Source organism: Amphibalanus amphitrite, unplaced genomic scaffold (genome assembly GCF_019059575.1).
Source record: "Amphibalanus amphitrite isolate SeventyFive unplaced genomic scaffold, NRLGWU_Aamphi_draft 000111F_arrow, whole genome shotgun sequence".
Lineage (NCBI taxonomy): Eukaryota > Metazoa > Arthropoda > Thecostraca > Balanomorpha > Balanidae > Amphibalanus > Amphibalanus amphitrite.
Window position 1 is genome coordinate 622,575 of NW_024881606.1, and position 25,971 is coordinate 648,545.

General features: G+C 47.5%; 1 protein-coding gene across 6 annotated transcripts in view; it reads right to left on the reverse strand.

Annotated features, from left to right (window-relative positions):
- Positions 1-200: 200 nt before the first annotated feature.
- The window catches only part of LOC122380997 (voltage-dependent L-type calcium channel subunit beta-2-like), a 68,124-nt gene continuing 42,353 nt past the window's right edge, over positions 201-25,971 (reverse strand). Inside the window, exons 2-11 of one of the 6 annotated variants that reach the window (XR_006256448.1) lie at positions 24,485-24,601; positions 18,235-18,354; positions 14,589-14,769; positions 12,063-12,199; positions 8,142-8,281; positions 7,510-7,675; positions 7,072-7,170; positions 5,140-5,437; positions 4,127-4,285; positions 201-2,631 (exon numbers count right to left, since the gene is read on the reverse strand). Coding sequence is in view for 5 of the 6 variants with exons in the window: in XM_043364645.1 (XP_043220580.1) it covers positions 2,444-2,631; positions 3,009-3,053; positions 5,140-5,437; positions 7,072-7,170; positions 7,510-7,675; positions 8,142-8,281; positions 12,063-12,199; positions 14,589-14,769; positions 18,235-18,354; positions 24,485-24,601 (1,491 nt within the window). In the remaining variant the exon portion in view is untranslated. Of the gene's footprint in view, positions 2,632-3,008; positions 3,054-4,126; positions 4,286-5,139; positions 5,438-7,071; positions 7,171-7,509; positions 7,676-8,141; positions 8,282-12,062; positions 12,200-14,588; positions 14,770-18,234; positions 18,355-24,484; positions 24,602-25,971 lie in introns of all 6 variants that reach the window. The other 5 variants (XM_043364645.1, XM_043364647.1, XM_043364646.1 and 2 more) reach the window with 5 other exon arrangements.

Below are 25,971 nucleotides of genomic sequence, written 5' to 3' on the forward strand. Positions count from 1 at the left end.
CCATTGACCTGAGGTCAGCTTTAAAGACATACCACCGAAAAGGCGTTAAACGAATTACTGAGCATCACTAAAGGATCACTAGCTAAAAGACCACCTCTACGTTCCGTTCGAGTCACTCTTGGTCACATTTCAGGCAATCCTCATCGTCACCAATTCACCCGCCTTCTACCTCATATTGTCCACCCACCAAACACATCTCATACCTTCTGATAAAAACTCGTATTTACAAACTCTTCGACCAATTGGAATAGACAATTCAAATAGAGCGGTGGCGCTGCCTTGAAGCCAGCAGCGGCGCGACTCACAAAACACTCGGCGTCCAGCCCACAGAGGTTATGGAGGTGAGACTACAGTATAGAAACCGGGACCGGCACAACAGGCTGGGACGTCCATCGGCCGACACGCCACCTGCGAGTGCCTACATTCCACCGTACCGTCGGATTAGATAAAAATAGCTCTGCACGAGGGATATTTGTCGATTTGCGACAGGCAGAGGATAGTGTTTTGATTATCGCAAACATAAGTCTGCACCAGTGACCAGTGGCTAACATCCGACTTAAATGTTCTCAAAATGAGCAGGACAAACACAAAGAAAAGCCTCCTTTACAGAGTTATCAGCGCCGCATGAAGCCGCAGCCAACGTTGCCACAGTAGACATCACTAGAGACAAATACGTGGCATGAGACGTCATCACTGATATGACGTCAGATCTGATCTGGGCTGAAGCAGAGCTGCGGAGAGGTGACCGTGAGACAAACAGAGAGACAATCCTGAGACACGCTCACCGCGGAGGTGTAGCACTTGCCTCGAGAGGCGCTGAGAGCTGACTAAAAGTATGTGAGCGCTGATAACTCAGAGAGGCGTTATAGGTAATAGGACAACCGAGCGAATGTTTAAGTGGACGCCTCTGAACGCATTCAGTGTTAGTGGGAAGTGTACGACTCGTTAATGAGTACTTATATAATGAGCAGGTGCAGCGTCCACTCAAACATTCACTCACTTGTCCAGCGATTTTGACGTTTGATAAAATCTAACATTACTTCAGGCAGACCAAGACGTCCACCAGCCACTTCAGTTACAATGCTGAGGAAATACCGTGCGAATCAGGCAAATACATAACCGTCACCTCTCATAAACGCACGAAGCCACTCAAAGCCAGCCGGGCTCTGGGCGTAATATCATAAAACCGACCTGCTTCGACAACAACCTCTCAACAAAACCTCTCGGTAAACCCTAAACACAAACGCATGGCTTGACGGGGTAGCGGTTCGCGCGAAAAATTGGCGCGCTATTCGAGCTGCAGCTGCTGCGGTCGGGCCGCCGCGGGAACGGCAGTGAGCGGCTGGGGAGCCGCCGGAACGCGCTGGAACGGGCCGGAGCGGGGCAAACGCACCACAAGTCGCAGCGGTACAGGGCCGGGCGAGTGAAGCCACTGAGGCACGTTTAACAGCGCTCGTAGCGCGGGCAGACTCGACAGCGTCCCTAACGGGAGTTCGGCGAGTCCCACTGTCCACTACATTCTCAGATTCATGCTTCAAACGGAGGGAGACGGGGTGCCAACACACTCGCTCCAGCAATGGCGAGCGGTGACGCAATGAATAAATGTAACGCTAAGTAAAACTGGCAAACTGTCGTTATGCTCTAGAATGCTACGGTCGCGGGGAGCGATCCGATCAGTACTAGCGTCAACGAATACGACTTCGTGTCGTAACCATCCGTGTAAAACAATTGGCAAGCATCATGTTTGTCATCTAACTATCTAAGGAGGAATAAACACCTGTCGACAGATGAATATCACCTGATTATGCCGTCGTATCACCTGATTATGACACCGCACCGCGTAATTATGCCACCGTGATTATGCAATGTGTTGGTTTCACCAACCAATCAACAACTCCACTAATGACCTCTCTCACGTTACGAATCCTTCTAGTCAAACTCTTCCGCGCCGTGAAATTCGCAATGAGCCAGTGCCTCCCCAATCCCCTATCCCTGGCAGTCCTTCCGGACATCAAATCAACGCGACCAAGGCCGGGGATAAGCAAACCATGCACGATCTGGTGGGTACAAAGAGGTCGCCCTCGGCGGCTCGCTGGGCCGACGGCCGCCTGAAGGGCGCAATGCACTTGTCCCAGCACGCCAGCACTCCAGCGACTGAAAGGGATGGGCGACGAGCGGCGCGCGAGCGGTACAATGAAAGCAGCGCCGTCGGTATCCGTTATCACACGCCAGCGGCCCGGCGCTCAGCCGCGCCCAGCAGCCCACACTATGTACAGATCCATCGGCGGAGTCATGCACAACTCAGTAACAAGATATACTTGGTCGAGAAAGAACCCGTCAGTCAGGCGGCAGACCGACCTGGCAGCCGCCGATCGCCGCGCACAGCCTCGGGCGCGGCGGCGCTGTCGTCGCGCCGCGTTCTCTATAGATGTCGCGCCGGTCGCTAGACGTTGAGAGCGCGCCGCGAGGCTGGTTGCGTCGGCACCTGCGGCGGCGGCGGTGATGGGCTGAAGGCGTCGTCGCGATGGTGCGCGTGCCGCGGCCGCCGCTCGTCGCGGTACATGGGCTCGTCGTCGTAGTCGGCGTGCCGCCGCCCCTGGTCGTGGTGCCGGTGCCGCCCGTGGTAAATCACTGAAAACGGCATGAACTGTCAGTCAGATCCTATGCGAGCTCAGCCAAAAACTAGCATGCTGCTTCGCATACTACGGAGGGGCCTCAGCCCAAATTTCACCCTGACCGATAAATCTTGAAGTTCACTTTTTTCTATGTTGTCAGGATAAGACAACAAATGCATAGATAGAGAACGTCGTCTACAAGAATTTAGTAGCTTTGACCAGAATAGCCAGAATGCAGGCTACACCAGTTAGACGGCCAGACGTCAATGACAAATACAGCCGGTGATATCATGCAGGCCGAACCGAGGACGAGCTAATGTGCCTGGGGACACGTCAATGCCAAGCTGCGGGGCGGGTATAGGTTTGCAGACTTAGCTATGTTGGATTACGTACCTCTATCATCACGCTCGAACGCCTCATACTGCGCCTCGTGCGGCACTGCGAGAGGTAAGGGATGGGTTAATGGGCGGCGTCACACACAGCAGGGGCGCACAGCACGATTAGTAGGCGACCAGAGCACCTGACACCACCGGGGTCAGGTCACTGAGGTCAGGTCAGTGGGGTCAGGTCAGCAGGGGTCAGACAGACACACGGGGCAGGGATAGGGCATGGCTGTGGTATGTACATACATTGTTAGATGTTCAGTTGTAAATGACAGAAATAGAAGGCTGTTATAGGTCAGGGTGTGTGGAACACGAAAACTGTTAAATGTGTCGAAGTACACGATGGTTAGTGAAATATGCTGAAAGCACGAGTGCATCTATACAAGAAGGAAGTAAATGTCAATTAAGCATTTGGTACCAGGAAATAAGGTTAACACCGCAGGAAGGCGAAATCCAGAAATGCTGTTTATTAGTTGAAAGAAACAGATAATAACGCTAGAACTGCAGTTAATCGATATTAGAGTTTCGAGCTGCTTAATATAGAATAGAGAGTATCATCCTGGTTTAGCGTTGACCTGATTTCAATCCATATGTAGTGACTTTCAGAGAATTAATTTGTGGTTAGTGGCCTACGTGCTAAGAGGGCTTAATTCCAATATGTGTATCGGGCAGCGCTACCTGTTTTGTGTGGCTAATATGTGAAGAATGGAACAGGGAAAGACAAGAGAAACACAACATTGATAGTTATGAATATCGGACAGATGCATAGATGGAGGCATTAAATATAAAATTGGTGTGCAAGACAAGACCGAGACAACCAAATAGAACAGGATTGAAAAAACGACAAGGAGACATTGTTACCTAAGCGACATATCACGTCAAAATTTATCGACAGTGAATCAAAACATAGTATAAAAGGCATAAAAACGAAAAGGTGGGCAGGGATAACAGCTTAAAGAGAAGAGGGAAGCCACAGAGGATATCACAATAGACGCGGGTGGCGGCGCACAACCAGTTCTTTTCTACTGTGGCCTCAGAGTCGTGTCTCGTTCTGCAGCCGGGGGGCGGCGGACGGAGGCCGGGGTGGACTGACACGTTCTAGGGGCACACCGGGTCACAGCGGCCTACCTCGCGCCAGCCTAGCCGCCGGCGCCACCTGGCAGGATAGCTAACAGTGATTCGCCCGCCGCTAGTGGGACGGCGCATGCGCGTGCGCATGCGCATGGCCGGCGGCGGCGCGGTGGTGGTGGTGGTGGTGGCGACCTGGTGTGATCTTGCCCTGGCTCACTGCAAGCACAGCAGCACATTCTTAGACGGCTGGCCCGTCTACAGCAGCGCCATCTATTGGCAAACGACGGCAACTACGAACTGCATGGGTCGCAGCCCACTTGGCGCCTCGCGCTAACGTAATATTTTTTCTTCTTCTTCTGGGATTCAAGTCACTATAAACGTATATAAAGAGCGTGTTTGATTCGAGGGCCGCATTTCAGGGAGGTGTGCGCTTAAATTTGAAGATCGACATTTCATTACAGCCTGGCCTTATGACGGGCAGGGCAAACGAGGCATGTTCAACAATGTGAATTCCTCCACCCTCAGACGCAGAGTTAGCTGAAAGCGAGTAAGAGGAAAGACATAGCGAGCGAAATGAACGAGAGATAGAGATAGAGCAGCGCACACGTTAAAGCCACGCCTCGTGCACTGCACTCGCTGAGTCGCCGAGTAAGTTTAAAGCGGCTCTCAACAACCAACTCACAGAGCGTAATGGACAGTTTGCAACCCATTCCTAGACAGTCTGACACCTCTTCCCAGCCAGTCTGACCACTCAGCCAGTCTGACAACCCACCCCCCAGCTAGTCTACTTCTCAGGAGGCAAATGTTGCTGCCTGCTGGTGCGACTCAACTCCATCCCTCTCTTTCACTCTATCCACTCACCATGGAGTGTTTCCTATTCTCCTCCTTCCCTCTCCCACTCACCAGTCGGGCTGTCCTTTTCCTTCCTACCTCACCGCCCTGCTCACTAGTCCTCTCCCCACTGAGTACTGCCCCTCTCTCTCTACTCACCAGGCGGCGTGCTGCTGGTTTGGCTCTACTCACACCCTCTCTCCTCCTGCCTCTCTACTCTCTCCCTCTGCCCCACTCACCAGGCGGCGTACTGCTCGTTCGCGTCAGTCCCGAGTGGTCCATCCGAGGACTGGGGTGCGGGCTGGGAATCGGCCGCTGTATACTCGGCGGCGGCGTCTTCACGGGAGGATGCGTGGCGCGCCAGTAGGCCTCCATGAACTCCCCGAGATGTTCACATGCCTCATCCAGCTGGTTTTCGTCCAGTACGATATCGAACATCTCAGGAGGACACTGGTCGAGCTTCTCAGCAGCCGCCATCTGTACTGTCAGGTTCTTGGACTGGGATTTGCCGCGGGACTTGATCAGTCGCTGAAGAACCTGAGGTATTGGGGGGGGGGGGTGAGATGTGATTAGAACTAGCCGATAGATGCGTGGGCTAAGAAACTAGAGTACTCTAGGTGACGGTGCAGTTGCATCGGGATTGTTCATTTCCAGAACGTTATATCAAACTTATTTCCTCTGGCATAGTTTCGTCTTAAATGCAAAAACGACGCCCTTGCTGGGCTTCAAAAAACATATTTTCACTAATTGATTGGCTCTGCTTCATGACAAAGTGAGCTATTGCTAAATGCTAGGACAAAACGTTAACCCTCGCCCCGTTGGGGGGGGGCATTTTGGCCCCCATGTGGTTTTTCCTGAATAGCAAGAAAACGGCGGCGCGCAGCGCCGCCAAATTTTCAGTACCTTTCCGGGCATCAATTTGACACCTTCACACCAAATTTCAAGTCTTAGGTCACCTTAGGTCAGGAGTTATTGAGGTCAAACTGAGGTCATGTTCGAGCAAAAACGAGCAAAAAACATGCAATCTTGAAACGCTCACCAAATCTACAGTTATCAAGCAATTTCAAAGTTCTTTATATGGTCTAATAGACAAAAAGCGGCGCTACAAAACTGCTATCTCGGATTTTCAAAATTTTGGGTTTTTGACCCAAAAAATTTCAAAAAAATTGATTTTTTTAGAAAAACTAAAAAAAATCCAAATTTTTTTTCCGAATTTCGAAAAACCGGAATATATGTGATAGTCCCTGCGCTCTTCTATATACATACCAAATTTCAGATCGATATCTCGTTTTTTGGCCAAGTTATAGCGAAAAAACTGTTCAAAAATGATGACGTCAAATTTTTGAACTTAATTTTTACTCGCGATTCAATTAGAACTCGCGATTCTAGACCTCGTACGGCAAAACAAAGACCACCATTGAACTCCCCGTGACGAGCTGCATCGATTCGATACCCATTTTATGCAAAAATATCAACTTTGAAATTTGACCTTATTTGACCTGACCTTGACCTGACCTTGACCTGACCTTGACCAAAACGTGACCTAAGCTGGCCCCAAAGGCTGCCTGACCCACATAATCGCATTTGTCATGTAAAATGGACCATAAAACATGTATCACACGACACTTTCATATTGTGACCCCCCAGTGACCTGACCTCAGTGACCTGACCTGGTATCAGTGACCTCAACTAGCAAAATATGTGTTTGAAGAACATTTCCCCATCGATGATTTTCAATGAAATGTATTTTACTCGATTTTACAACGCATTTCTTGAAATGCCTGTAAACGGTGAAAATTGGACCTTTGACCTGACCTGTGACGTCATCGGTTTGACCTAGGTCAATAAAATTGGGTCACAAGGTAGTTCCCTGATAGAGCTATCCAACACCGTTTGCCGCTTGTCGCTACGTTGTGTGGTTCTCGAGATCTTAGGGGGGGGGGGCAAAATGGCCCCCCCCCCAACGGGGCGCGTTGCTCGGCAGAGCCCAACGGGGCGCGGGTTAATTTCCGTCACAAGGAATGATTTATGGAGTGGCTAACTACACCGAGAAGCATAAAGCTTTCCATTGCTACTGAATTAGTGAATCATGTAACGTTCACCGTCACCATAGCGGATACTTTAAGCATTAATTCCCGCTAAGTACGATACTCTACCGACCGCAGACTTACCTTTGGCGAGGAGATTTTGATGTAGCAGAGGATGGGCGCTAGTGACGTTTTGGCCAGTTGTGACGGATGGTTGATGGTATCACAGTCGAGAACCACCAGCTGTCAGCAGAGCACACGAACAAAATGTCAGTACACGGATCATTGACTTCTGGAGAATTAACAGTCACCTAATGTGCGTGGTTGGCAGCGTTCGCAGAAAATGGCATTTTACCAAATGGATCTGTCGTGTCATAACTACTCATATCTGCAGGTACAGGGAATAGATTTGTAGGTACTTCTCGACTCCGAGGCCCACGATTTTAACTTTTCGTCTATCCGCACATTACATGATGCAATCAATACCTTCTCGTTAGCTCATGAAACATAGTTAAATCTAAATGTGTGGATAACATGTCATCAATAGCGTGGTATATAGTGAAATGTAAAACATATACGCACCTGCAGCGTGCGAGCGTACTCGAATATCCTCTCGATTTCTGCGAGCACCTCGCTGACACAGGCCGACCGGGGGCTGGTTCGCTCCAGTATGGCCCTCTTCGAGGGGTTGTTGAGCAGGTTCCGCTTGGCCATGGAGATGTCGGCAGTCACTCGGGTGATGATAATCCTGCGAATGTAGGAGAGTCGGTGATAGGACGTTTATAGTGCGGCTCACATACTGCGTACCCAAGGATGAAAAGGCACACACAATTATGCTGCAAAAGTGCCGATATATATCGAGGGCCAGCATATGTAAACGGAGGCTCTTAGTTCAGTGACAACAGCAACAGGACCATAGTTTAACTATTCCACGAATGAACCGTTACTGTCGACTACAAAATGGATGCGACTTCCCTGAAATAATGTCTGCCTGCTGATCGACTTCGGAGAAATGGTCGGCCTGCAAACCCTTCAATGAGACATTAATCCATTTCCATCCTTGACAGGATTCCATACACGCCTCAAAAGAATGACAGACCGGCGGTAATTCCTGACCACATGAATGACAATGAAATCACTTCTCAACGTCGCGGTCACCAGTCTGTCCTCCCACGCAGAAGGATTCCCAGGAATGGCACGGCGTACCCACTCACCTCCCCTCGAACTTGTTCTTGAGGAAGTCGAAGACGGCCTTCTGCATCATGTCGGTCACCTCGTACCCCTTGAGGCTGGGTCCGACCAGTACCAGCGGCCGCATCGAAGGCACTACGTCGTAGGGGGCCGGCGTCTCCTGCTGGCACACACGAGAAGGGCCATCAGTGCAGACACCGGCTCCGAGGCCGCCCGCTACTCGGGCTTCACCAGGCAACACTGGGGCCTTATGGCCAGGCAGTGCAGTGCGGACCGGGTTGCGGGATGTCTAAGTTTTAAATGGCGTGGTATAATATTGCTGGCATTGTTGAGCTACGAAATGGCTACGAAAATGCTGAAGAGTTCAACGACATGTCATAACGAAGCCAGTTGAAATTTCCATTTCAGGTTTCTTCGCAATAGGGGAAAGTGGGTGTATTGCGCCCTCCTAACCAATTGCGCCCACCAACATTCCCACGAATTCAATGGCATGTTTATAATTTTGTGTTCGAAAACAATATTCTCACCACCTGATAGTTCATTTTATGGCCCAAGCTCTCCGACGAAGCCAATCAGCAGAGCTCAGTTACGCCATCAAAGAAACTACGGCGTTTTCTTAACTTTTTTGCAGTATTTTGAACCGTTGGCTATAAAAATATGTGATACATGTGTGATTTTCGGAGTTATATTTAGAAAGAAAGCCCATTTTTTCATTATATTTCAGTTAAACAGTAAACTTCCTTCAGCATGTTTATGATAACTTCTACGCTTTTATTAAAAACTACCTCAATTCTAATTGCGCCCATGGCAATTGCGCCATGGGGGCGCAAATAGAATAATGGTGTAGCTATTGCATCACGACAGTATGAATGCATCATTAACTGAATGCAATAAAGAAGGAGTTTAATGCCAGGCAGGGGAGCAGCCCACTGTCGCCAGTCCGCAAATTATTTCTCTCGTCAAACTTATAATGCAACTGCCATTTAGGCTGCGAACTTGTGGTGTAATTGACAAAATACGGCATTTTCAACATGAACTCGGGCGTGAGAGGTAACAGCTATGATCAAAAAGTAAAAGTGATGTCAACAAGTTGTTGAAACGATAAAAATTAATAATTTTGATAGAAACGATTGAAAATTTAACCATACTTTCACATATATCTAGTCGGTTACATAAAATGTTTTCGTTGCACTTTTACAAACATACGGACACATGTAAAGTTATTTGCCTGAGCAAAAAACATCGCGATTTATATCTACATTTATCATTTATCCAGCATGATTAACATTATAAGTGTTTAAGTAAGCCGCAATGACATTACACTGCCGGGGTGTATGCATTCCGTCTCATTCGCTTAGCCATGTTTAAGTATAGGGCGCAATTGGATTATAATTGCGCCATCCCCCTGGCGCAATTTACAGCAGTTGTCGGTAAATGCGCCCTTTTGCATGTTTCTGAAAAAGCAGCTGTCGGAAGCAAACGAAACATTCTTAATTGATCGGGAGGCTCTTAAATCGTAGCTAATGAGTTCCTCTTTGAAGTGGTTACCAGTGCATGCTTATATCTCCAGCGGTTTTCTTACAATTAGCGTTTTTCCTTAAGGTGGCGCAATTCACCCTCCTTCCCCTATTCTTTTCCCGACCTAAATGGCCACGTATTTCTTAACCCTAGAACGCCTAGGGGGGGGGGGGGTTGTATCAACCCCCCCCCTGAGGTTTTTTCGAAGTGCACGCTAAACGGCTTGTCGTAGCGGGCTTAAATTTTCAATACCCTCTAGGGCAACCTTTGCGCATCTTTTGCCGAAAAAAAATTGATCGGGTCATGTCAGGTCACGGAGTTATGACGTCATAAGAGGTACAGCCTCCGGCCGACAGTTACCAAACGTGTGCGCCGAATCCCTAGGTTTTCTGCCGGTGATACCCACATTGTTTGATGGATCATGATGAAACTTCCCATGCATGTTGGGGCAAGCATTGGCTATCGTGTGGTGCAAGAAAATTGACCGGGTCAGGTCAGGTCACGGAGCTATGACGTCACAAGAGGAACAGCGTCCGGTACTATTTTTGAAAAGCGCCCGAACCACTATTTTGCTAATTCTTGTCACCTCAATGGGAATATGCAGCAATATTAGCTTCTATAGGGAGCAAATGGACCTCCCAAATCCAAAAATACAATCAGATTTCAAAAATTTGAATTTTGATTTTTCGAATTTCTGCCGCCGACTGTGACCTTGCCGACTTCCGGCGCTCCCAACGCGCCATTTTTAGAGCTAGGGAAACGAAATACATACCAAACGATAGAGAATTGATCAAGGAACACGATAATGAAGATTTCAAGTCGATATCTCCCACCGTTTTGCCGCAATCGCCGCGGAAAGTTGAAAAAGTCTATTTTTCAGAAAATTTGACCTTTGACCGGTCATAAGTAGGTCAAATGTTGACCTAGGACCAAAAAATATACCACCAATCGCGAGATCTCGTTGAGAGCAATCCGTTGGTTTTTTTCCGCTAAGCTCTACGACCTTCCGTTTCGAAACGCCAGGGGGGGGGTCGTAACAACCCCCCCCCCCCCTGGTCGTTCGTGTTATGAGAAATGGCCTGGTCGTGCGAGGGTTAAGCATTCCAATGCAAACCATCTTTGATGGTATTCAATATAAGCTCGACGATTGACACCAAGTCAACGATAAAATGAACTTTATTAAAATTTCAACTATCCAAGTCTCACATTTGCGAGCTCATCGTGAGTTATTTGCATTAAATAACTCGTGCAAATAACTAGTGTTTAGGGCAGCACCGACAGTTAACTTCTCGGTAATTTCGCTTTCACCGCTGCGAATGCCATCGTTCCACGGCAGTGAAATACCATGGAGCAGTGATTACAAACTAGCTGCCGAGGCGTGCCGTTATCGTGTCGCCAGGTTCTAGGCCAGTGCCCGGCACGGAGTGGCCTTGCCGGTACATGCATGTTTTGACCGCGTGTCACGCCGAACAGCCATAAATTCCGTCCACTGTGCGGTGTGCAATGAACGACTGCGGGCAATGCGCGAGCAGTGTGCACATTCAGTGCTAACTTCTAACGGCGGGTGCTCGACTTCTAACGGCGTGAGAGCCAGCGCTATGCTGACTGGGCAGTGAACATAGCCTTTTGGTGTGTAGCTAGGTGCAATACAGCCATGGCTTTATTGAGCGTGTTTCTAGGCTTAAGATGAACTAAGAAGGCAGCATAGGTATAGCACCGTAAGTAAGAATAAATTCCAATACGATTGTGCGCACAAAGTTCTACTGTTCCGTGCAACATTTAAAATAAATAACATTTAGCAATGCAGTTTCAAGTACTAACATAAAATGAGAAATTAACTTTGGATCTACGCACAACATTGACTAATGCTGATAATGTGTGTGCTTCAGTCAAAGAAGGAAAGAGAACACAGGATGTAATGTCTTGGAAGCGATCCATGTTTAAGGGGAGGTAGTAGCCGACTGTTCTTTATCGAAAGGATTCTCAGCCGGCTTTTATTTACTTTCATTTACAACAAGTAAAAGGATGTCCAAAGGCTCAATCGGCGGAAGCCCGGCGGCGTAGTCTAGTCCCTGACAAATTTTCACAAAATTGAGATAAAGTCACATCGAAGTTATTAACTAATTGCTGCGACTGAAACTAAATAATTGCTGCGTTTTACGTTTTATCTTGCCAAAACTATCAGTCCCATGACCCATAAATCACAAATCACAGGCCATCATTCATTCAATACGATTAGGTGGAAAGGACTGAGAAGGCTGTCTAGATGGCCACGACTTTTGCAGATACCATAGCAAGATAAGAACCGTCCGTGGCCGGTTCATCCAATTAACCTAGGATCGGCACAGGGCGAGGTAATCTTTGACTGAAGCACACCACTTACTTGAGGAAATAAAAAAAAAAATAGAAAAAGAAGCGTGACATACATCACTCGCCTGCTTCTTGAAGAAGGGCTTCCGCTTCTCCCGTGCCGGCGGAGTGGTGAGGTTGGGCTTGCCCTTGCCCGTGGAGTCCGAGTCGTCCCCCATGGCCGTCTCCATTCCGTTCTGATCCACATCCAGACCTGAAACGGAGTCAGATCGGGGTTAGATTGGTACGGGAGACGTATGTACAAAAAAAGAAGGCCGGGGTTCTATCAGTACAGGCCGCGTACTAAAGACGACAGTACAGCCCTCTGCAAACTGCGTGGTAGGTATTCTTTTTTCGACAAAACCGATAATAACTCAAAGGTCATGTTATCAGTCGGTCGAATCTCATTGCATATAGATGCGCTATGCTCCACTCCTTCGATTGGGTCTATCAATAAACAAAGTATATGCCTTGTGTGGCAACAAAATGCAAAAGTTTGTTTTGGGGGCAAATATAAACTTCTGTGTGTTGTTGCTAAACTAGATGAAAAATGTATACCAAAATAAGCCCAATCGAATGTGCGGAGCCTCGCGCGTCTTCCCGTTACGATTTCCGAGTGACCGTTAGCATAGCATTCGCGTTATTCTCGGTTTTGTCGGAAAAAGAATACCTACCACGCAGTTTGCAGAGGGCTGTACATATAATGCTACATCGTCTTTCGCTAGATGCGAGAGCAAGGGGGGAGGGGGCACCGCCGACTTTTGGTCCCATTCTTTCCATGCAACGCACATAGGGCTGATGTTAAAATGCCAAAATCAAAGGGGGGCACGGTGTCCCGGTGAACCCCCCCCGTTCCGCCGCCTATGACAACACTACGTCAAACTTTGGTAGCTCGGAAATAAATTGACAACAAAAGCGGTAAAATAAACATTTCAACAGTGCCATAATCAGCGTTCCTAACAGCGTTTCCTAACAAGTTGACCTAAGACTGAAAATGAATAAAGGAATGAATAACAGTTAAGGACATTGATATAATCCGGGATAACAAATGATGAAATCTTATTTACAATGTTTTCAGTCCTGTATTATTTTCAGTTTAGGGTCAGACCCCATCTCGGTCGTGTGGCCCATCCCGACCCGGTCCTATATATTTGGATTGAAGCTGCCCCCCCCCCCCACGTCCTGAGGGTGTAGGGAGAGCAAAGCGAGCCATCCTTCAGAGCTCTTTGATCTACAGACCCGCGCGTGCAGTCGCGGATGAACTAGCAGAGAGCGTTCCCGCCTTCCTCCCGCACGCGGGCGGTCTCTGTCATGCAAAACCAACCCCACCGTCTAATGTGTGCAGTTGGCGTCGGGTCAAAGCAACGAAATAATTTCACCGGGGTTTGAGAGTAGTCGGACTGAAGCTCCATCTGTATGATTGTGTCCTGGATGTTTTTGTTATTCTTTCATTTGTGCCGTGACGTAACTCGGTAAAAATAAGTCCTAGAGAGAGTTACAGACATGGCTGGTGCTGCCTTCGCAAGTAAATTATTTCTCAGCTTTTTATATTTCAAAATAGTGTTATCATTCTGTTTACACGAAACACAATTACCTATGAAAGATGACAAAACTAGCTTAATTGTAAGCGTGCAGCAGTAGCTATCGAGAATGCCGAGATTAAGTTGACAGTGTAGCACATCCAGCAAAATAACTATAACTATGACTATAGGCTGTACGGCGGTTTACGAGCACACCTCGGTCAACTTAACATCCGTCTCGAGCGATGCGAATGTGCTGAGTCAGTGATGCCAACACAAGTTTTGTCTACAACGCGCGTTCGCGGACTTCGATTGTGTCAGACGGTTTTGGGTTGTATTTTGATAAACCATCAGTAGTCAGAGTGACATTGTTGTCGCCGAAACAATCACAGAGACTAACAGAGGAACTAAGCTGGTGGGAACTTAGCAGTAAGCGGCATGTTCATTGTTCCACGACTCCTCCGCACACCCTACACATGGACAACACACACTCGTTGCATTATGGGCGGTTTAAATTACACACAGCCGGATCGACAGCGGGACTCAGCCCACCGCCTTGCACGTGTCGCCATTTGGAACGTTAGGATAGCACGCTTAAAGGTCAGTCCCGACCAGACAGAGGTTAGCTGCCAGTCATGACATACAGCCCGGGGTGGTCATGTCACAACATTGACTGCAGGGCAACATCCGGGTCAAGCCGGTGAGCGGAGGTCGGCGAAGTGCCATCACAAGTGAGCTATTCGAGCTAGTGGTCCAACATGTGGCAGACACAGCAGCCGGGTGAAGTAGGGCTTGGGCGCTGGGTGCCTTGCTCAATGGCAATAACTGACGTTTGGCGTCTGCAGGTGGTTTTGATGAACCGTAACTCATATGCAAGTAAAAGTATTTGAAAAAAAAAGTTTCCCCACGGCTGTTGGCAGCTACTCGTATATTGTGAAACGGGTGGATTTTGTGTAGAGCGAAAGCAGCCATTGCTACACCAATCTTCGACACCCTCCCCACCGGCCCAGTGCAGCTTCAGGATCCTGCGGGTCACTCCCTCCCTCTCTCTGCTCCTCCCCTCTATCCGATGACGTCACTCACTGTTGGAGAGCACGTCGCTGAGCCCGGTCATGGCTCCGGCCGGCGGCTGCTTGTTGTGAAGCCGAGGGTTGCCAGCCGTCTGTAGTCGCAGTGTCTCCAGCTTGGCCGGGGAGGGGATGAAGCCGACCTCTGCGCCTTCCTTCACCAGCCGGCCGATCCACCAGTTGTTGTCGTACTTCTCCTGTGGAAAGGGACGCGGAGGTCAGAGGGTGTTACTGTCGGACTCCTTTGAAAAGGGATACGGAGACTAGATTCGATTACTGCCGTACTCAGGTGGAAAGGTAGAAAGGTCTTACTTTTGTGGAAAAGAATGTCAAAGGTTGTTAGTGCCGAGCTTTTTCCTCGTCCATGGCCCGTCGGGACCCAAACATCTGATATCGTCCAGTGCTGGGGAAGGCGGTCGATCGTCTTTAGGTGATGAACAAACGTCGTTTGCGCGATAAGTTGTCGGATAATCAAATGGAAATAATTCTGCTTTTTAATATAAATTTAGGAATGTCGCGCCATCTTAGAAAGTCGTTAAAATTTAACAGCTTGTTAGTGAGCTCACTTGCATTTTGCCTTTGGCTCTGCCATTGTGCTCCCAGACTATGATGTCGGTTTATGGCGGTCGTGGATCTCTGGTAGAGCCATCGGCATCCACATAAACAAAACGATGATCATGAGAGACATGCAATGCACAATTGCACAGAAGAGAGAAACGACCTCTTACACGAGTGGATGCTTTGGGCAGCTATACAGTAACGGAATGACAAAAAGGCATATCGTCGGTAAACAAACTTCAGTTGGAGTGGAGTTTTTTTTTACTGATCTTTTTTTTACAGATTTTTGCTTTGCAGAGAAATGATAATGCCCATAAGTCATAACAAAGCAATCAGTATTCATCATAAATTTTGCATTAATTTCACCAGAAACATCGCCCCCAAGTTCCAGTTTCACAATGGGATTTCTTCCAGGGGCGCCGAGGCAGAGGGACGATCTGCCTGTAAGCAGACTGCACCGCATTACATTGCTGTACTGCGGCACAGCCTACCTGCCCGTGCGGCCCGAGAGCCATGGATGAACGGGGGAATACCGGGCGAGTGGCATTTGCGTGTGACATCCATTTCTAATCCCTGAGTGCGTATAACTATTGAATATATCATAGACCTCTGTATACATGGACTGGACACAGAAAATCCGGCCATGACCACAACGGCCCTAAAAGTAAATGCTTATAACTCGAGAGTCAGTTCACCTACGACATCCATTTTTTTCACCGCCGCATAGCCCCATTCATTGAAAATGATGGGGATCATCCGCCGAACCGATGCGGTGTAACGGGGGAGCACCAGCACGTGGCGCGTGAGAGATGTTTATGAAAATGGTGTGACAGTATCTCGGGAACGGCTTGACCGAATGAGTCCAGATTTGGCACCCAGCTAGGTATAACACACCTGCCAATAACACATGTCCCAATTTTGAGGTGCCGATGCACGTGCGCACGTGCACACCCCTTTTTTGTATCTCAGAAACTACTCGTCCGATTTCGCTCAAATATTGTATACAGGCAACAGCCTAACAACCATTGCTGGCTCACACCTCAAGCAAGGGGTGCGACTGCACGTGAGCACGTGCACACCCCTTGTTCATATCTTGGAAACTAGCCGCCCGATTTAGCTGAAACTTTGTATCTGCCTCCCTAAGAGCCAAGCTAAACGTTCCTGATACTCATCGCAAGCTTGAATTGCCGCTGCACGTGCGCACGCGCCACGCGCGCACCCCAATTCGTGGCTCGGAAACTAGCGGTTCCGTTTTGTTTTGCTGAGATCTTCTACGCAGCAATGTACTCCATAACCACTGGCGACTTATACATTTGCGGATCTTAGAAACTTATTTCCCAACTGGACTGAACTTCTGCATTATCAGGTGCGGCTGCACGCATACAACAACGCATACAACTACAACGATCATAATCTGTTGGATTACACGATCAACAGTTTTAAGTCGTTTGTTGTTATTTTTAGTTATGATATCAACTATTCAGGTGTGAATAAGCGGTAGTTGTGGGGACCATGGTTGTATTCAAAGTTTCAACGAAATGGGACTGTTTATTTCCGAGATATAATGGAAGGGTGCGCACGTGCGCACGTGCAGCGGCACCTCAACATTGAGACAAACACCAGCAATGGTTATAAGACACTTGGGTATATGCAAAATTTCAGCTAAATCGGGCGGCTAGTTTCCAAGATATGAACAAGGGGTGTGCACGTGCTCAGGTGCAGTCGCACCCCTTGCTTGAGGTGTGAGCCAGCAATGGTTGTTAGGCTGTTGCCTGTATACAATATTTGAGCGAAATCGGACGAGTAGTTTCTGAGATACAAAAAAGGGGTGTGCACGTGCGCACGTGCATCGGCACCTCAAAATTGGGACATGTGTTATTGGCAGGTGTGTTATACCTAGCTGGGTGCCAAATCTGGACTCATTCGGTCAAGCCGTTCCCGAGATACTGTCACACCATTTTCATAAACATCTCTCACGCGCCACGTGCTGGTGCTCCCCCGTTACACCGCATCGGTTCGGCGGATGATCCCCATCATTTTCAATGAATGGGGCTATGCGGCGGTGAAAAAATGGATGTCGTAGGTGAACTGACTCTCGAGTTATAAGCATTTACTTTTAGGGCCGTTGTGGTCATGGCCGGATTTTCTGTGTCCAGTCCATGTATACAGAGGTCTATGAATATATGTTTAAAGTGTAGAGGAGAGCAGTAATGTTACGTGAAACATATGGTATTGGTAAAATTACCGGAAATGTAGACAGAATACACCAAACACGTTCGGACTCGCAACATTCATCTTGATACGCCATCTCGCGTCGAAGCACACGAGCTCAGTCGAACCAATTGACACTGATTGTTCGGACAACATCAATCGACGGCTATCTTCCCCAGTTTCCAATAGACGCACTAGCGAACTAATCAACCGTGAGAACACTTGCCGCCACTTTGCACCGTGGTAGCTTCAACGAAGCCGACGGGACGCAGGATGAGCGCTGCGAGTTCGCTGTATACTGTGATTGGATTTCATCACTCATGACGGCCCATCAAGAGTGGTTGTTCGATCGGCCGCTTCCGACATTACAATGAATATAGGCGTCACTGGCGAACTGCGTTTCTCGGAACATGACGAAACCACCGCACTGGCTGGGTCAAGTGGAAAATCCGGTGTCGAGGATTCGAGAGGAACGCAGCCACCAGCGACCGATTATGGCTTATTTGTGGCTGGGATGACAGTGCACCCGCACACGATTCCCGCATTAAATTAGATGATCAAGCTTTATAGATAAGTTTTTGTTAATGTTTTTTTTATAGATTTATTATGTTTGATGTGAACACATAAAACCAAGCGTAATCGGTCTGTCTTCAACTCACAAATAATGTGAACGGTATATATCGATAAGTAAAAAGACCGAGGTAAAAAGGCATCGATTTAATTCGTTTATACTTTATACCAATACAGCCAATATTTCTCTTGCAATTAAAATTCTCCATTTGAGAAAAATTGTGGGTCATAAAAAGTTATGTAGTGCATTAAATTGGTCATCTAAACATTAAAAAATGAGGCATTATTCGACAAAACGTACACCAGTTCTGGACACCTGTTACCTTGATGTGGAGGAAGTCTTTCACGTCGAACGAGATGGCCGACCCGTGCACAGGCGAGTCGTCGTCCAGGCCGCCGTCGTACGCGACGTTGGTCCGCACGGCGAACGCCACCGGCTTTGTCTGTACCAACGAGACAGAGGGGAAAGGGGTCAGTCGCGAGACACTAGAACAGGTTTTACCGAGGCCGGTCAAAGTGTTCTGTTTATGGGTAATAACTTCGGTATGTTCGCACCACCATAACGAACTGAAGAAACGATATTTACAATTCATTCGTGTGAACTGGGTAAGTCCAGTGGTGTTCATTACTAGGTATAGCTGGATTTCCCCTTCGCCTTCAGTCCCGGCTTTTCTTTCCACTAATGAACCCACGCTGGTTGAATTGATCTAACTAGTGCTGCGGCTGTGTTCCGCACATCGCTGGGGATCGCGTGACCACCTGAACTCTCCGCCTAGCGTAGCGTCGTGTGGCGTGCTGATGCGTGGTCACAGCGGCCAGCTCAACCCCTGAACCCTCGTCCACATTCCGCTACTTAACTGAACACACCGCCACATTGATGCCAGGCGAACCCTCAGTGAAAGACCGTAAAAGAACATGACGCATACCTATGGTATACAATATAGGGAATAGAGTGAAAACTGGAACCCCGAGGCGCAGTTTGGATACGGCGGCCAAGCGGTGCAGAATGTAAATACAGGACGCATGAACCACTAGTGTACAGGATGTATGTATATGCATAGCAATGTAGCATTTGCAGGGAGCAGCCCAAAAGGCACGGCACTTGGCGCATATTGACCGCTTCATGGCAAAACGGAAAGCTGAAGTCGGGTAACTCCCAAAGTAAATTACCTGTCTGGTCGTATAAGCTGCGAGTGCTAGGATACATACCTACCAAACCAGAATTGAAAACAAAATGAAATGCCAATTTCATTTTCAAATTGAGAACGAATGATCAACACTGATATTGTAGAATCTGCCTTCGTAACTATCCAACTTCAAATTCATCCTACTCTTAACACATAGAAAAATCCATAGGTGGAGAATTGTCAAAATGCCAGGGGGTGCTTTCACTGGCGGATCCAGAGCTTGAGCGCGGGCGGGGGGCACACCGAGGGAGCCAAACCTAAGGTACCCCCAAATCCTGTTTTTCATTGGATTTAGGCCACTTATTTTTCGTAACAGCCCTGGCACGATATTTTTTTTACTTTTAAACTTTTTTTTAAAAAGTTTTTATTAACTTTTTTGAACTTTTTAAAAAGAAGTTGTAGGCCACCTGACAGGGGCTTTTTCTTTCGGCACTTGAAGCCTCTCTGCGCCCTAAGCCTCTCTGGGCCCTATGTGGGGCCATTGGAAGTCAGGTTAAGGGGTGACCCACAGAGGTGCACGTGACCACACGGTGCCGACTGCCGACACTCCGCAGGAGATCGTTTAGGGCCTCAGAAACTCGTCTTTTCTGTCACAGGCCAGCAAAACCGCTCAGAGATTTGCGCGGGCCCTAAAAGATCTGCGCGGAGTGCGGACCTTCGGAGACCTGCGCAATATTTGCCCTCAAAGGTTCACCTGGGGCCCCTAGAGCCTGAAGTAGGGCCCCTTGACATGGGTGTGGCCCTCAAAGACGGCTGAAGAGACCCTTAAAGATATGTGGGTCTTTAGATACATGCGTCTGGTGATTGACTTTTCTGAATGTTCTTCTGAATGGTTCTGAATGTTATCAGGGAGCTATTTCTCAGACATCAGCTAGGGCTCTCGGGGACTGCTTTTGAGCTTCAAAAAAGCCTTTGCGGGGCCCTTGGGGCGCATCCGGTGTCCTCAGGAGTTGGGTGCCTGTGTGCGGCTTCAAGAACCTGACGGATCTCTCAGGAGCCGGAGTGGGTAATTGGAGACCCCGGCCCCGGGAGAAGACTCGGCACTTAAAACTTCGACGGACCAAAGGGCCGGGCGTCAGGGGCCCCTAAGCCCAATGAGGATGGTAGGGGACAGGTGCTCCCTGTGCCACCCTTGGCTAGGCCAGTTGCCCCTCCCCCCAAAAAAAAAGTCACTGACCAATGAGCCAATGAGCGTCGAAAATAACTATAACATGCTCTCTTTTTCATCCCCAGGGTAGGCAAATCCTTCACCTCATTCTTCAAGGACTCTAAAAACCTGGTCCGGGCTAGACCCTTGACGGTCACCTCTATCCGAAGCGTGTAGGTAGCTCCCCCAGAAGCATGCTCAGGTGCGGTGAGAAAGCATCAGTGGGTCTGGGTGAGCTGTTTATCATGGCGGGCTCAGCCGCCCAGCAGTCCCCTTCAGCCCCATGTAGGGCCCTGCATGCAGGCTGGCCGCCCACTGCCCAGTGCCCGGTGTCCGCAGGCCTGCCTCTCCCTATATTATCATGCTCCCGACTCTGCAAAGGTCTCGCAAGATCGAAAGAGCCTAACCTTGCAAAATAAAACAAAGAAGCATCAATATGAGCTATCATTGACGTTGATAAAACGTTTTATGTAATATGTTCTATCTAACATGGAGCGTTGCTATCGCAGCCGCAACCAGTCACAGCAGTTGCACTGGGTTAAAGGTAGTGTGCCACCTTTGAAAGATTTCCCATTTTATTTTTTCTAGGATAAGAAGCTTCTGTTTTTACCTAATATCGCAAAAAAAATCAAAAATGGGCCTGGAATAGTGCCTTTTTCGCCTAAAAGTTTTTCGGTTTTTAGATATGTATAACAACTGTAGTGGGCTCACCTGCAAACAGGCGTCGGGCAACAATCGCGAATGCGGCGCACTTGTGACAATAAGCAAAGGTCATTATAGTGTTACGACCATACGACGTACGGGAATGAGTTATCAGCTGTCTAATCGTAGACAACACAATGTCGAGCCTTAAACTGTAAGCCCGTATTGGTATTGTTTCTTTTATTTGGCTGTCGAACATTATTTATGGTTTGAAATATGATTTTATGTAAAATAATTGATATGAAAAAGCCGTCTTATAAGTTATGACCCCATTTCACCACACGCAAGTGGCAGAAATGACAATGATCAGCTGACGCATTTTTCTTGGCCGAAGTCAGAGCGCGCGGCCCGACGCACCACGCGTATTTGGAAATTCCGACCTCGACGAGCATCAGAAGCCACCTAACAGGCGTGTTCGAAACCGCAGGAGATGATGATGAACGGGTTTATCGAAACTTGATTGGATGAGCATATTGGTAATAGCGATTTCAGTGTGTGCATTTATTGTTCATAGTGGTGTGAAATGTGGTTGGGGTACGACCGACAACCCGTCGGGGCGAATTTCGCACTGGGGTACTCAAAATTTGAAGAATTTAAGACGTTTCCATGAGTTTTGAAGGTATGGATAAGTTCCAAAAATCCGGTTCTCCTTATCTGGGCCATTAACTCCATACGGTCCAAGAAAGCTGGCACACTACCTTTAATCTAGCAGCAAAGTAACTGATATTCGCGAATCTGCTGCTGGTAGACAGGCATTCTCCGTTCCTCGAGGCTCGAATATGCTGCTTCTGGGCCTGGTACGATTTAAAAGTAAGCCCTCTTCAGCACATTGCTAAAAAGGCAAAATAAGAACTTGAGTCGTGTTCTTGTCGCTTGTCCCCACTTGGGATGGGAGGTACAATGAAGTGTATCTGGCATATTATGTCGAGATTTGAATTGAATTTGATGCGAAAGGGGCTAAAGCTAGTCTGGGCTTAGAATCCAACTTTTGTTTCATGCCAAAAGCAGCAAATTCGGAAGCCGCGAATGCCTGTCTACCAGCAGCAGATTCGCGAATATCAATGTGCTGCTAGATTGACGAACGTGCAACTTTTTGCAAGGTTAAAAAGACAAATTTCTTCAAGATGAAAATTATTTACTATTGAAATAAAATATATCATAAAAAAGCATGTCAATAACGTCCAAATGAAATCAGCTTTTGCAATTTGCAAAACCATTAATTATCAAATGCTTTCTTGAAAATTGTATTTCTTCCTCTGATAAATGGAAAACTTTAATATGGCGGGATAGGTACAAATTAGCCATCGCTGCGCTATTGCAACGATTATGGCGCAGGCCAGTTATTCTCTTGTGATTCAGCCCATGAGGTCCTAATACTAAAACATAATTCAGCCTTCAAGTTGCCAACGTATCATTTCTTTTTAGAATTTTGGGTTCATGAGCTAAAGATATACCTATATCGTAGAAAGCATATAATGAACCACAGACTTCTCTATATATAGAGAATATATATAGAGAAGTCTGTGAATGAACAAATGCGTGCATTGTCCAACAAGATTGTGTCCTGACTGTGAGGTTCTGCAATGTTTTCAGGCTTTTGTCACAACAGGTGAAACACCAGTATCTTGAGGCATATCTTTTTTTCTTACAAATAAGTCCCAGGACATTGGACAATTGGACAGTCATTGAGTCTTGAGCAATAACAATCGTTTTCATCATGCAAATTGTAACCGTGATACCTAGGTATTGGGTGCATGCTTCCATTGAATGCTTCACAAAGTTTATGTTTGACTTTGTGAATGAAAATGACATGTCCTTTACCTATATATTTTTTATCATGCTTAGAATGTGAAATTTTATTTTTGTGTAGACTTGCAGATTCCAGGGGGTGCTTTTGGCACACTTTTTGGCTCAGGGGGTGCTCGCGCACCCCCAAAACCCCTAATTCTCCGCCCCTGGAAAAATCCTCCGAAGCGAAGGGGTGCACGCTGTACTGCTCTTTGACTGCAGACTTGTTTGTCAGAATCCTGAAACTCGTATCAGCCTTCTAAACAGCCTTCTAAACTAGTTTACTCGGCTATCCGTTGCTTAGCTATCAATGACCTACAAACTTCCACACATACAAGGAGCACCTCACTTTGTACTAACGTGCTTCAGCGCTTCACAGATACCCTGATTCACAGGCCCCTTGTGGTGTTCCATGTTTTAGGCTTGTTTCTTGCAGGTTTTTTTACCATGTCAAGCACTTAAATCCGATTGGTTTCCCCAAGTGACACAAACTGAACTAATGGAGGCTATAAACGTCTTCAGTCGTTGCAAACAATAATGTTTATGATATCTCACTAAAATATGACAGCAATCAAACATACATAGATAAATTTAGATGTAGTTTGTCCGGAAGAAATAATAGAAAACACACGAGGAATAGTGAAGAATAGAGGCCATAGTGTTTAATGTTTTCAGTTTTCACCATTCATCAATAAAAGAATCTTAAAATTAAGCAAAGCTATCATTCGACTATCCCTCTTTAGGTTATTTCACAGAGTTCAAACAGTCGTGCAAAAAACTAGCCAGAAGCTTTGTGATCTACGAACATGAACAAGTCACATGAGAAGATGGCTCAGTCAAGAAGAGATAGGCTTTCTCGGAATAGGGCTTGATAGACTTCTGGGGTTGAATGAAAGTCGCCAACAATATGACTGCATACTGCACGCTGCAGTGTTGATACTTGATACTATACTATCCATTGAGGCCAATATTGATATCAACACACTTGCATGTATGGTTTTGTCAATCATGCGTTTTCAGCACGCGTACCTTACAAGAACAGAAAACAGCACCAACACTACAAACACAATGGGTGCTGATTGAGCCTATTGAAGAGACGCGTTTACCCATGTAAATGTGTTGAATGGTCCCTTTCAACAAATATTTGTCTATTCACTGCTTTACCCTCGTGACTACTGGTTTACATAATGCAGTAACAATGAAGTAGATTTCACCTAAAGCAGCGTAGCAACGCCATGCACATTGCACGGAGCAATAAAGGTATTTTTCCACAGCCCACCCAGCAGGCTATCGCAGAGGCTTCACTTCCAAAGAGGCTGAGCAGGTAGCTGTCATGTGCCACCATGCCAGCCTCAGCGGGGGCATGCATAATAACATGAAATGTGCACATCAGCTAGCGATCATACGGGCCCTAATCCAGGGAAGTGATGCATACAAATGCCATGGCGAGGAGGACAGAAGCAACCTACCAAGAAATCTATCAGTATGGACGATCATAAAAGCTTTGCAAAGGTTTATCTCAATGCGATAAAATTGCCTGTTTTGCCAAAAATACTTATATTATTTATATAATTCCTTGTCAGTAACGGACAACGGTATCTATGGGGTCATGGAGTAAAACTGCGAAATTCTTGAGCTTCGGTTTTTCCGAACTGGACAAGTAAGCTGTGGGCAGTTAGACGGTTCAGTCCTCAGTTATCAGTGCCTGGTACTCTGTTTTATATGTTCAGCAGTTGGTACTGTACTCACCCTGGCCTTTTCGAGCTGTGCCAGCGCCTGGCGTTCGGTCTCTCTGCGCAGGTTTTCCCTCTCCTCGTCCAGAGAGAGGTCCGAGGACGGGTGGGAATTGTTGGAGTCAGCCGAGCCCTGCAGGATAGAGACAACACCGTCAGAAAAGTAGGGGACACGTCCAGAGAGAGTGTGCTGGTTATCAGCCGAGCCCTGCCGAATGGAAACGACACCATCAGAACAGTAGGGGACACATCCAGAGAAGAGTGCTGACTGTGACCAACTGAGCACTGCTGGATGGGAGGCGGCCATAGTAGTTTCTAACTCTCATCTCTCATCTTCTTTTTTTTTGCATTATGTCTCTCTCTCTCTCTCTCTTTCTTTCTTTCTTTCTCTCTCTCTCTCTCTCTCTCTCTCTCTCTCTCTCTCTCTCTCTCTCTCTCTCTCTCTCTCTCTCTCTCTCTCTCTCTCTCTCTCTCTCTCTCTCTCTCTCTCTCTCTCTCCCTCTGCAATATCCTGGACGCATACATCATAACTGCAGAATACAATATACATTATACATCTACCTACAGGCAACATCTAGCATCTAGGCAAAAAATAAGCCATCTGCCCCCAGCACCTCCTGCCCCATCTCTCCATCCTCCACCGTCACTTTGTCTCTCCCTGCTGTCTCCCGGGCCAGAAGCGGAGGAAGACGTGGGTGTGCGGTAGGTCAGTATAGACTTCTGACATTTCCGTCACGATAATAATGAGGCGGGTGGTTCTGTCTCTGACGCCGGATGCCGCCTTGTTCCTAGACATGTCTGCCTACACGGAACCTTTGAGTAAAAACAGCGCAAAACCATAGGGAAGAGAGAGAGAGAGAGAGAGAGAGAGAGAGAGAGAGAGAGAGAGAGAGAGAGAGAGAGAGAGAGAGAGAGAGAGAGAGAGAGAGAGAGAGAGAGAGAGAGAGAGAGAGAGAGAGAGAGAGAGAGAGAAGAGAGAGAAAGAGAGACTAGGGAGAGAGAAAGAGAGAAAAAAAAAGAAAAAAGAAAGAAATAGGAAGAAGGAAGAAGCAAGAAGGAAGAAGATACTAAGCGACAGACAAGCAGATGGTCAGACAGCGTGGATAAGGCCAGCATGAAGCACAGAAAATCAGCGCGCAATGAGGACTCTGATTATCCCGGCCTGCTGTGCTACCCACTACTGGCGGCGTGACATCGCTGAGGACGGAGACGAGGACGAGGGGCTCAAATAAAGATTTAAGCACAGCGTGTGCGGCGACCCACGCGTGCCCAGTGGAACATACGTGTGTGCGACGTATGGAACATACGTCGCACACTCAGATACGACGTATCTGAGCTCAAACCTACCAAGGGTCGTAACAGTTTATTGTGCAGTTGTCAATGTTTACAACAACTTAACTCCGTCAAATGAGTCAAACTGTACGCTAGATTAAAATCCCAACTAAATGTAAATTCAACCACCAAAATTCGTACACATGACCTGAAAACTTCAGCTTAAGCTCA